General features: G+C 34.2%; 1 protein-coding gene across 1 annotated transcript in view; it reads right to left on the reverse strand.

Moving 5' to 3' along the window:
- The window catches only part of LOC130445025 (hemicentin-2-like), a 517421-nt gene that overhangs the window by 58706 nt on the left and 444743 nt on the right, over positions 1-13972 (reverse strand). Inside the window, exon 9 of the mRNA XM_056780490.1 lies at positions 8561-8731. Within this exon, the coding sequence (XP_056636468.1) occupies positions 8561-8731 (171 nt within the window). The remainder of the gene's footprint in view (positions 1-8560; positions 8732-13972) is intronic.

Consider the following 13972-nt stretch of genomic DNA (forward strand, 5'->3'; position numbering starts at 1 on the left):
CTGGTTTTTCTATAAGCTTGAGTTTTAAAGACACGTCCTATTAAACTAAGCATATGCGAATCGTGTGCAAATAGAAGCATAAATTTATCTTAATCTTGAAATGTGATAAAAGCCACCCACCTTTAATCAAGTTTACTGTTATGTTTATTGCCGACTCGAATTTATTTTCCGCTTGGAGTCGCTGCTTTTAGAATTTTAACTGCTTCTCCGGAGACCTCTCGTTGAAATTTATGGATTTTTTTTATTTTCAAATTCTAGGATCGTAAGACATTGAACGATTTTTCTTTCAAATATTGTATTGTGGATTTAAATTCACATTTTTTGAACATTCATAGTACATTTTCGAGGAAAAGCTCCATGACAGCGCTGTCTCGAGAAAAATTATTCAAACTTATAGATTTACCGCTAGAGGATAGGCATTGAAAATACGATAGAAATTTTGTATTTATTTGAAGTAGTTGCCTGGAAATAATAAATAAAATATAGAATAAGAAACAAATATGTATATATGGTACCTTTCTTGATTGGGTGGAAAATTATTTTTTCTCCATGGGTCAGAATGGTCCAAGAAGTACCTGGCTGACCCAGAGACGGCGGTAGTTTGTTGAAAAATGTCATTGTGTTAGAAAGTACATAATCTATACAGTATATGTTACAAGTTTGGGGACGCCAGCCTTGAATAGTGAACGTTTTCAGTAAATTTGTAAACATGAAAAAAATTGGTCATCGTTATGTGATACAATACTTTTATTTGAAAGGTCTTAGTTCAACCAATATAAAAGCTGAACTAGATTGTATTCTGGGTCTGCGAACACCATCATCGCAGTGCTTTACCAAATGAGGTGACGATTCCGGAAATGTTGAAGAAAATCCACCAAACGGTACTGGATGATCGTCGACTGTAAGTGCACGAGCTAGCAGACTAAGTAGGCATTTCAAAAAGTGCGCACATCACATATTAACTAAAAACTTGGACATGGGAAAGCTGAACGCAAAATGGGTGCCGCGTTTGCTCACAATTAAACAAGAACAGTCTCCATAGAGTGTTTGGGAATGTTTCACAAAAATGGAGCCGAATTTTTGGACCGTTTAATAACCATGAATGCAACGTGGGTTCATCACTTCACACTCGACATAGAAAACAATCAAAACAATGGAATGAAAAGGGAGAACCGGCTTCAAAGAAGGTAAAGACTGTTTCCTTGACATGTATGACGTTCTAAAAAAAAGTTAAGGATTGTTAACCATTGGGCATGAGCCGTCCCTGGCCTTCGGATAGTAGTGTAGAATTATTTAATCCGTCAAACACATCACAACATACGTAATCATTTATCAAAAATCCATAATGTTTGAATGTATAATTTAGTAAATATATATAAATATAAGTTCTGATTTCGCAACTTTGAAGGCCTATAACTCAGAAACGAGGGGCCGTATGAGAAATTTTACGTCATTTACTCATTTTTTTCTACATTGTAAGCGAAAAAGTTTGTGAAATGAGCATGTCGAATTGAACAAATTCACGAATACGAAATAAAATGGGCGAATGTGGAATGACATTAAATTTTAAAATGCATTCTAATATTTAAATAATCACTAACAAATTCTTGTTTAGAAATAAAAAAGACATTTAAATAATTTAAATTGCATTTTTGCCTTTGTTTTTGGTTCGTGACTACTTAATATGTTTGTTGATAGTGGAATAATTGATTTGGTTGTTCCTGTGGATATTGAAGAGTCTGCAAGAAGAGTAACTTCGAGTCCTACGTAACAAATCAGCTCAGCAGTACGATATTGCATACACTAATTTCTTGGTTTGGTGTAAATTGGAAAATGTTGTAGGAACTCCAGCGAATCTGTTTGTTACAATAAAAATAAAAAAAAATGGAGCTCATTAATTTTGTGGAGCAAATTTTCAATGATTCCATCATAAGAAAATGTATAAATTTTCCTAACAAGTACGGAAAGTGATACTTTCCCGCACGCGACTGCGACTGCAGTTGTCCCGGCGGAGCGGAATTCGGGCAAGCGGGAAACACTTTATGCATGAGTTAGGAACACTATTTTTTCTACGACCGTAAATACAAAAAAGTATACCAACCCATTTTTCTAAAATTTTTTTATTCCATCAAGTTGTATTCTGTAGACTAGTAAGAATTTCCGGTCCAGTGGAGTTATTCGGTTTCAACTGGAAGGTAGATGACGTCGATGAGGATGGCATCGGTTGCAGGTCGCATAAAGATGACGATGACGGTGACGGCAACGGTTTTAAGTCAGTTGGCAGGAATTAGTTTCATTTGCAGCCTTCAAAATGGCTTCGGGAAGTTCTTCGTCGGATGAATCCATTAATATTATTGTATCGGATTCGGTTTAATGTGGTTTAATTTAGAAGAAGATTGCACTTATTCCGTCACTTCCAAGACGTTTTCAACAATTTTTAGTAACAATTACATGGTTATATAAAAAATATCTGTATTATTTTATATTTTCAAAAAATTAAAAATGCTACAAAAAGCTAGAAAAGTTTTAAATTTAATTGATGAACTATTATGAATAGATGAACTATTTCGTAAATATTTATTTACCTGTAGTAACAATAGTTATAATCTCAGAAGTAAAAAATTATCTAATAAGGTCAAAATATGCACTAGTGCGGGAAAGTGACACTTTCAAAACTAAAATGCGTGCGGAAAAGTGGGTTAAAACGCACGGTCGTAGGAAATAGTTATTTTCCTAACAAGTGCGGAAAGTGATACTTTCCCGCACGCGACTGACGTTGTCCCGAACGACGCGGAGCGGGCAAGCGGTCAAGTGCGGGAAAGACACTTTACGCATGTGTTAGGAACATTATTTTTTCTACGACCGTATATACAAAAAAGTATACCAACCCATTTTTCATAAATTATTTTATTCCAGCAAACATAACAATATAAAAAACTGTAACTAAAAACTACTAATTATTATAAATATTAATATTGAAAACACAATTTGTTGCATTCTGTAGACTAGTAAGAATTGCCGATCCAGAGGAGTTATTTGGTTTCAACTGGAGGGTAGATGACGTCGATGAGGATGGATGGCATCGGTTGCAGGTCGCATAAAGATGACGATGACAATGACGGTGACGGCAACGGTTTTAAGTCAGTTGGCAGGAATTAGTTTCATTTGCAGCCTTCAAAATAGCTTCGGGAAGTTCTTCCTCGGTTGATGATGAATTAATATTATTGTATTGGATTCGGTTTAATGTAGTTTAATTTAGAAGAAGATTGCACTTATTCGGTCACTTCCAAGATGTTTTGAACAACTTTGACGTTTTAGTAACGATTACATGGTTATATAAAAAATATCTGTATTATTTTATATTTTAAAAAAATTAAAAATGCTACAAAAAGCTAGAAAAGGTTTAAATTTTGTTTGATGGACTATTTCGTAAATATTTATTTACCTGTAGTAACAATAGTTATAATCTCAGAAGTAAAAAGCTATCTAATAAGGTCAAAATTTGCATAATTTGTCGCACTAGTGCGGGAAAGTGACACTTTCAAAACTAAAATTCGTGCGGGAAAGTGGGTTAAAACGCACGGTCGTAGGAAAAAATATTTTTAACGCGATTTTACGAAAACAATCACTTTTAACACTGTTGGCTGTCTATGGAAGTGTCACTTTTAATGGCAGTTGTAAATAGTTCCGAGATATAAATGCTTATTCCTTTTGTTGTCTAAAAATTATGCACAATTACCCCAAGAATAAAGGCACTAAAAGTAGTAAGTGAATTTACAAGGTATTCATAAAAGTTACGAAAAATCCATCGGAATGTACAACACAAATAGAAATGTATGTCAAAGGGTCGTTGGTCAACTTAGTTGGCAGTGTTTCAGATAAACCGGAAAGTGGTTCAGGTTTCATTTATCTCTGGTTTGGTTTCCAACACAACTCCGCCTTTCTGTCCTTCCGGCATTAATTGATTCAAAGTTGGAATTCGTTTAACACAGTGGCTTGAAGCGGTCACTAAATAAAACAAAATTGTCTTTGTAGCTGATAAACTTTGTAATGTTTAGTAACGAACAGGAGAGTTAGAAACCGATTAGTAAGTGTTTTTTTTTTCTAATCCCGCTAACGTTTCCATTTGAATTATAATTTAGGTACCCAACGAGAATCTGGAAATAAAAGGGAACGTTTGGTAATCGAAACACGTAAAACATTCAAGTGGTCAGCTTGAACATTGTATTCACGATTTTTTCATGTAGCTTCGGAATTATACCAAAAAGGAAACGAGATTTTTTACATGAATTTCAAATTTTATTATTGTCGTTTTGAATTTCACTCATTTCAATTACTAACAAAATACAACAAACACGTGTACGCAAAAGTTGTACACTTTTTACTATGTGATTATTTGATGGAATGGATTGAAAAATAATTTTTGCTACCTTTAGATTGTTTTGCTAACGAACTGTTAACCATGAGCCGCCCCTGGCCTTCATATAGTAGTGTAGAATTATCTATTAAACATTCATAATGTTCGAATGTATACTTTAGAAAATAGATTTAAATATAAGTTTTAATTACGCAACTTCATAGGCCTATAACTCAGCTACTAGGGGTCTCATGAGAAAAAATTTTTTTCATATGACAGCATTACCTTTACCTACTCATTCTGCATTCTTTGCAAGTCTTGGAACATGCTGTATAATATTCTTAAGAAAACCAGGAAGGTCTTCCTATCATTATGATTTGATCATTATCACGGTCAATGAACAATTTTGTTCTATCCTAAATTACTAAAGTGTCTTGCTCAGTAGAAGTTCCTTCAATTATTATAATTACCATTATTATTTTGCTCTGCTTTTACACTAAGCACTTAGATAACTAACTCAAAAGGCTTCGTCCTCTTCAGTTTTTTCCCTCGATTTTCACATATTTCAAGAGCCGCTGTTCGTGACTCCGCGAATTTAGTGTATACCTTCCTCACCGTGTCTACCTCCAGGTCGCATTTAGGCAGAATCTACCATTGATTAGCAATAGGCTATAAGTTAAGGTCTCTCAGTGGTTGTTGCTAATCGCGGGTAGATTTTGTCGCCCTGGGAATACTATTGCCAATAGGAGGTAGGATTTGCCTTGACGTTGCTAATCAGCGGCATGTTTTATCTAAACATGTGAACGTTCATTCATGAGCTTACTGATAGAAAATTTGGTACATTTTTATTTACATTAAAAGCGAGATTTCTTTTTCTTTTTCGAGTGTGTTTTTTCACTAGTTGCTGGTCGACGCTCACTGCGTCTAGTTACACCTGGTTTCCTTCTGGATATGGACGTCGGCTTAACTGTTTTTGAAGCACCAGCTCGATTGCGTAGTTCAAATGTAATACCGCACGTACTTCTATATTTTGTTTTAGCTTTATCCAGCCTTGTAAAATACAAAACAAGATACGTGTGTAGATGAAACATACCGCTGATTAGCAACGTCAAGGAAAATCCTACCTCCTCTTGGTGCGCATAGTGTACAAAATCTACCCGCGAGTAGCAATGTTTGTACAAAACGTACCAGCGATCAGCAACAACCAATGAGAGACCTTAATTTATAGCCTATTGTTAATCCATGGTAGATTCTGCCTAAATGCCTCCAGGTCCCGGTGAAAATAGCTATTTGGTAGTAGCAGGTTGCATCAACGATGCTCCTTAGCACTTTATTTTGGAATATTTGGATTATTTAGGTGTTGCTTTCGTTAGCACATCTCCGTAGCTAAATCCCATAGGTCCATACCGGTTTCAGAATTTCTACATACACAAGTAGTTTCTTATAAATTGAAAGAGTGGATTGTCTTCCCAGCAACCAATACATTTTCTTGTTTCTATTTTATGTGAGGTTTCCAGCAGATATTTTGCTGTATTAGCATATGGTACTTGTTCATCGTCCATTCGTACTGGTACATATTGATCGTTTTTATTTGTGAAATTTTCATGTACCGATTTTGATTGCTGTTTCTTCGTGGAAATCGCCTACGGTCAAAATAGCTGTGTCGTCTGCAAACGTGGCGTGTGGTTTTCTAATTGAGGGGTGTCACTGGTGTATAAGATGTAAAGGACCGGCCCAAGAACACTACCTCGTGGTACACCCGCGTTGAGTCTGAATAAGCATCTTCTTGCTTTAATCTGATGGCTCGTTCTTTAGTCTAGGACAGTTTATTCAGTTTATATTTGATGCCAAACTTTGTCAAATGCCTGATCCACGTCTTAGAAAATAGAAAAGTAGATTTTTTTCTTTTCTAGTGATTAGCAGCTCAAGAGAGATATATTTCATTGCAATGTTGCCTGATGTTCTCACTTGCAATAATTATTACGAAATGAAATCTAGCTTTATATACTTTGTATAATAATTTGTCTGATTCCAGTTATTTCGACGGTGAAACATAATTCGAAATAATTGAGTTTAACTGATAGACGGATACACATGTACGAAAGGACCGGTTATAAGTATATTGGTATACGTAGATTAAATTTATTGGAGTTATAGCTTCAAAGATTTCGATAAGGGATTAGTATAAACAAGAAATTACGATACTACCCCAAGCAAAATCAATTTCAACGACTGAATCGTCTGATGTATAAGAAAATAACGTATTCATATCATAAATATATGGACAAATAACATGAAAACTTTCCTTGTAATTTTATTTGTTTGTTTCATAATTGGCTTCGACCGGCTCTGTGTAAAGGGACCAAAGTACTTCCGATAAAAGTGTTTGAATTGCACAAATTCCATTTTGAATTGAAACTAAATGGAATTTTAATGGCTGACTGGAACTATTTGGCTGGATTTTGTGGTTATAAGTGTGTTGCAACAATTCGATTTAATTTTATTAATTAGGTATTTATTTGACGACGCGAGTAGAAAAAGTTTTTAATTAACATGAGTTCGTTTAAATCAAAATAATTTATACGATTATTTGTGAAAAACTATATTATATATATTTACATTCAATTAATTACTCTAGGCAACAAAAAAAATATTAAATTTTTCTCGTGGATGAGATTATGTGCTTCGTAATTTTTATGTAAAAAATAAATAAGAAAGGTAAAAAAGAATTGAGTCACGTCACATTTTGATGAGAAATAAATTTGTTTTTTTGAAAATCTTGAGTATTTATGAAATTCTAGTTTCATTATATTATTATATATTAAGAAAACTGTTTTCTTAGACAGTTTCACATGTCTCCTGAAATCGCTCTCCAGTCTTGTCACTTACAGCACACATAATTTTCGAAAAAAACTTAGCTGGGAATACAAAAAGTGTATTTTCAAGGACACAGTTTTTAGTAACTTTGACACACGCCATTTTTTTATTTAAGGTGGTAATGAATGCGGGATCCGTAATTAGTTTTTCGACGTCTGGTCCAATGAATACATCTTCCATTATTTTAGCGTCACAAAGAATAATATTTTTATTTTAAAAACTTGAAACCAATTCCACGTTTGTCCATGGCTTTTTCCAAATTTTTGATTCGCCCTTATCCCATGTGTAAAGGTAGTAATATTAATTTTTCGAGGTTAACTAAAGGTTCATTTTTCACATTTTTTGCCCAGGAACGTAAACAGTTTTTGGCGGCCATATTGCTCTAATAAAATTTTTATTTCTGTCTTAGCTGTTTCTAACATTAGTTTCATGATGTTGTATGTTTCTTTCAAATGAGATCCATAAGCTTAAGTCAGTGATGAAGACTCCCCATTCTTTAAGCCAGTTTTAACATCAAGCCTTCAATATCTTCTTACAAAAAAAAATCAACATATGAACTATGACTTTTACGGTATACGGTAATTTCAAGTCCCGTCTTGAGTATATTCCAATGTTTTAGTCCTGAAACCTGAACACTTTATCAACTTTTTGGGCAAATCAATCTCCAATTGGTTGATCGAATTTGGTGCTTGAAGACTGACAAGAGCTGTAAATTCTGTTTCAATATCTTCGTTTTCAGAGTTGCTTGATCTTTCTTTAACACTATAAAATGGAAAAGGCACAGGAACTTCTTCCGATTGAAGGATGTTTTTGTTACAGAAGATACCTTCGCGATTTTTATTTTGTCGAAAAGTCTTTGATATTGGTCAAGCAAAAATATCAATCGCTTATATGATTCGCAGATTCACGCCATATCACTAGTTTACCAAAAAGCATTACTGAATATTGTCTATAAAACCAACCGATCAGTATATTCAGCAGATGTGTGGTATACAATATTGAACCTGGTTGCGAATATCTAGGTTGAAATATTCAATACAGCACTTATTAATTAATTAAAGCTGTAGTAGTCTTTTTTTGACTTTTAGGTGTTACCGCATTTATATATAGCAAAATAAGTCTGGAGAATTAATCAAAGGTGACGACTGCTCACAGAATTTAACAGAAAATGACATTGATGATATTTTTGTGTTAATTTTCGAGGTGCTACCAATAAATTGCACATCAGATTTGGTTTGAGTAACTTTGAGAGTTGAATGGTGTTATTATTTATACCCAAATAATTCAAAATTGATGGATACTTAATTAGAACAGTGAAACACTTACCTTACATTCTACCTTCAGTGGTTCATCTTTGGCGGCGCCCAAAATTTTTCTTGTTCCCTCTCCACATACAGGTTCAAATTTTATTTTGAGATGGAAGACTGGGCTCCTCGACGATCCTTCCTTATTTGTAGCTTCGCAACAGTAACGGCCCGAACTAGATCTGGTAACACCCTTGAAAAGAAATTTGAGCAGATTTATTGTAAATGCTTGAGAAACGTATTTTTGGAAAAAAATTGTGAACAAGATTCAAGAGTTGGCCATCAATTCCTTGCAGTGTTTATACAGATCTATCGGAGCTTCAAGTTATAAGTAAGGCTGTGATTTAGATGCTTAAGATCACTTTAAATGTGCGTAAAATTATTGACGATAGCTGGTTCCTAAAGGCTTGTACTTCTCCAAAGAAAGGAGTACCGATAAATTGAGGCTATGAGCGTCTGCAGGCAAACTCGGCGTAGATTGTGCAGATCCTGCTCTAGTTGGGATTATGTTGGGCATCTCGGAAAAGTATTTGCTGTGGTAGTATCGGCGAAATAGAGTCAGATCAGCGACTTTTCTTCTATGCTCTAATCTATGTAAGTTTCTGGTCAACTCTGGGTATGCTTGCGAAGCGAGCTCCAAATATGCAAGCATTACTCCAAAGATAGAGGAAAATTAAAGAGGGCTCCTAGTTATTTTGAATCTGCTTTTGCTAATTCGACCCAGTAACTATGCCAGGACATACTGCTAACCAATCTCAACACCCAAGAAGCAAATTTGCGGGTATGGTAGCATTATATGTCCAGGCAAGACCAAATCCTGAGTCACAGAAAACAGTAGCTTGGGATGTATCTCCGGGGAACACCAGCGTTGACCTTCAACCTTTTTGAGATGTGATCTGAATGAATTGATTTTTAAGGAAGCTACTAAGCCAGTCAATAAGTGGCGGAAATTCTGGATATATGCTGTTTCTTCTCGTAGCGGACAAGAATCTTATAGTATTCATTTTCATAACTTTCAAAATATCTTTTTTATTATAAAATGATAGAAATTTTGACAAGAAGAAGAAGATGATGCAATTAATGCAGTTAAATTTTATAAGACTCAGCCTTGTGTTAGATTCTTTAACAAAATTGTTTGATTGATGAAAATTAATCACAAGACATGGTCGAGGAAATATTGAGCTTAAATATGAGTTTAAGCAAGTCCACTTCCTGCGTGGTTATTTTGACTAATTTGTTCAAGAAGTTTGGTTAGTTAGCTGAAAATGAGGGAAGTTTTCTGTAGTTATACGTTAATGAGAGACTAAAGACCGAAGCCAACTAGCAGCACGCCAGGTCACGCCGCGCCACGCCATCCTACTTGGGACGATTCAAAATTCCTAGACGCAACAGACGCGTGTCAAGACGTGTAAATGCCCTCTATGATTTCTTATATAATAAACAATATAGAGATCAGGAAATGAGCCATGGAAAATGGGAAGCGATTGGAAGAGATTTAAAAATCCATCAGACGTTCTCTTGAACCACTACATTTTCTAAATGTTGTCTTTTCCTTTTCAATTATATCTTTGGTTCTTAATCATGAAAAATATCATGTTTTTTGTTGGTTTTATGGAACCGAAATCTTTTTCTCTCTTTCTGTGCAAAACCACAGCCGCATCAGTACATTTTTCTAAAAACTGTAGATCATTCGACGTGCTCTCCATAACGTGCAAAAAGCTGCTGTAAATTTTTCTGTCAAAAATTATAGAATAAAATGAGCGTGTCGTCACGTGGCGTATTACAAATGTACCACGTGAATCGAGGTCGCATAGCGTGGCGTGGCGTGCTGCCAGTGGGTTTTGACGTTAAGAGGTACATCATACGATTGGAGTTTCATTCTGATAGCTGAATATTTGTTTGTAAAATAGGTAGTTTCATTGATAGGTGAGACGAGGGTACAAGCTTTCTTAACAAAATAAAATAAAAAAGTTGTACTATTACTTTCATAAAATACTTCTGTAAATGTTTTTGTAAGAGCTAGATAAGATCATATTACATCATTAATTATATTTTTCTGGAAAATTAGTTATTGTCAGTAGTGTTTTGAGTTATAACTCATATTAACAGAGCAGATTCGCGCAATTAGAATTAAAAGAAAATGAATGGACCCATTACAAGTTATAAATTAAACATCATAAAGAATTTTTTGAAGTGTCACGCTGGATTTTTGCAGTAGCGTTGACAAAGAAAAAACAGAATTAGAATGAAGCTTTTTAAAATTACCTCTTTTTATCACGAAAAGTGCAATTGCTTTTTTTGATCGAGTGAAAGAAAACGATGAAACTAAATGGAAACGTCACGGCTGGGCTGGTTAAATTTAATTAGAAGTTCAGCAAAAACTTTTCGTTCTATTTTAAGAGAAGTCTTTAGTACCTTATTGAGAAATTTGTTGGCAGTTTTGGAGCCTAGAGAAAGAAATTAATTAACAGGAGGATGCAAAACTGTGTTCGGCTGAGATTGAAGTAACAGTTAAAAAGAGCATTTGATTCATTAAAACAATATTTAGACTAATATTAACTACAAAGGGGATCATTTATTGTAATTGTTGACATTAAAGTTTCCACAGAATTTTCATTGGAGTATTTGTACACAATTTTTAACGTTTTTAGCGAATACGTGAAGACATTCTGTTCTCACAATTGCTTTCAAGTTTTCAGTTGTTTTGAATAACCAAAACGTGAATCCTTTCCAAAACGGAATCATAACCTATAATAGATTGTAGGTGTAGCTCTTCCAATATCAATTGCAGATTATAAAAAACTTCTTTTCCTAATAAAATAAAAGAAAAAAGAACATTTCAATAGCAAAGTATCTTTATAAAAAATAGAATTAGAGTCATCATTTGATTGAATTACGAAGGGTTGTATCTTCTTCTTTGATAACACAGTTTTTCCAAAGTTCTTGGCGGTCTGTTTCTAGAACTTTCTTTGCAAGTTCTACAACAAGCTCTGGAGACTGATCAGATTTTCGTAATTCTGATTTTACGTTTGCCCATATTAACACTATACGGTTAATTATGCAATAGTAAGAAGGTAGTCTGAGAAGAGTGTGAACCATTATATACCACAAATGAGATTGTTTTTCAAACATGTCTGACACGTATACAGCTGATGAAGTTATTGTCTATACGGAGCGGAGACTGCAACTACTAAGTGGATTCTTAGAACGACCCGAGATGAAGACATTACGCTCAATCACAGGGAAAACACTAAGAGACAGAATAAGGAGCAATGAAATTAGAAGAATGTGTGACGTTCCGGATATAGTGAGATGGGCCAGAACTAGAAGAAGAGCATGGAGAGATCATGTCAATAGAATGGACGACGATCCACTGACGAAAATCGCAAAGGAAGAGAGACCCAATACAAGTAGACCGCCTGGAAGACCACCAAAGCGCTGGTATGAGAGCTGGTCCTCGGAGTCACAACTTAGGCACAACACAAGAAAACACAAGACATAGTCTTAAAATAAGAAGAAGAAGAAGACTAAACGGCAAATATTTTTGTAGTATCTTCATCAAGTGTCTACCGAATCGTTTGTGAGTACAGAGCTAATCGTTCGACGCGAAAAAGTATCCATCAAGAAAAAAAATTAACAATTCAATTTATGATTTTGATAGGAACGCATTAAGAAGAATTGTGCACAATTTTTTCTTTCAAAATGGTAGGAGTAGGTGACGAAGATAAGAACTTGCCGGATTTTAAAAGATCAACATATTATAATTTATTGAAAGAAATGGGATTTCCATACAAATACGAGGAAGGAATAGTTTTTTATTAGAAAAAATGGAAATAATTATACGGAGGCGAGAATACTTTGATTTAGCAGTTTCGTAAAGGTTTGAGTGGACTCTTCCACACAATCCTCAAAGCAAGCATTCTTGGATGGACTTTCCACCGGAGAAAAAAACCCATTAGGTAGTTAATATTACAAAAAACTATTTTACAAGCTTCTATTTAGTGTTACCTGTTTTTGTATGTATGTGTGTAATCAAATCTAAAAAGTTCATTTTGATTGACATCTACTTATAGCATTTGATCAAAGGCTATCTCCAAAACTATAAAACATAAATTACGTTTCTTATCTCTATTTATATTTCTCACTGAGTTGTTTAATTTTAAATATCATGTTTTTGAGCTTCTTCCATTTTTAAAGCCATATTGTGAATTGATTCACTTCTTTAACTGGAACTAATATTGTTATCTGCTGATTTAAATTTTTTGAAGTCTTCATAAACTGGAAATTTGTACTTCGCTGACGTTAAATTCACTAAATAAACCCCTTAATCGTCTGTAGGCAATTATGAGGATATAGACTTGATCTTGTTCGCATTGCTCGTAGCAAATGCTATTTTTTATAAGTTAATATAAGTAAAAACTTCTTCCTTTATTTTCTCTTCTTTCCCATTCTCCAGTTTGGGCAAATTTATCTGTTCCTCCTTCGCCTCCATAAACAACCAGATTTTCTTTATCGTTCGAGTAAAATTTATAGCGAACAGCGCGAGCAATTCTTGTATCGTCTAAACAGTTATCTTCCTATCCTTCTATTCTAGATGTTCTCATTGTTTTAGTTCGTTTCTTGCCTACCGATGCCTTTCCAGTTATTCTCTACTATCTCAATAAGTTTTTGCTGTGTCTGATCTCGTTATATACCTCATTGATATTCTGTTTTGATGTCTTTATTAAGACATGTTGATATTATAGTAGTTTTGTTGGTCTGTTTTCAAACCTTGGGCTTGACGTCCTCGTAACCTCGCACTTCCATCCACACTCTCCATCATAGTTCCTTATTCTAATATTCAGTAACTGAAGCATTTGATTGTATATTGCGTTAGTTACAAACTAGCTTAGCACAGCATTACTTGATACTTTGCTTATACTATTTCAATTAACTTTAATAAGCAGATTTGAGAGATTGAAAATAAGTTGCTGTTTGAGAGTTTGAAAACAATATTTTCTATATATTAATTCATAACTAAATTTCTCCCCTTTTTAATGTGAAACGCTTCTTAATTGAAAAATGAAAATGTTTTATAGTTAGCATCAGTTATTTCCTATACTCTCAATTGAATTTCTTGTATTTCTTCAACTTTTTATACAATTCTTGTATAAATATATAAAATTATAAATGGATTTTCCGGCACGTTGTGTCTCCGAGGAATAGAAAGCGTTTAATATCATTTTATTATTCGCTAGCGTTCGATTGACTTTCAATATCGAGAAAATATATTGCGATCTTGGGAATACATCCTGATTACTGGAAAGAATATGGTGCTTCGAAAAATAATTCATAAGAAATATACTTTTTATACGAGGCCATTTGAAAGTTGTTCGTTGTGTATTCATTTACGTATCGAAAGTTGCGTTTTGAGTGCTCCATGTAGTGAAAGTGA

This window comes from Diorhabda sublineata, chromosome 6, assembly GCF_026230105.1.
Source record: "Diorhabda sublineata isolate icDioSubl1.1 chromosome 6, icDioSubl1.1, whole genome shotgun sequence".
NCBI classification, from domain to species: Eukaryota; Metazoa; Arthropoda; class Insecta; order Coleoptera; family Chrysomelidae; genus Diorhabda; species Diorhabda sublineata.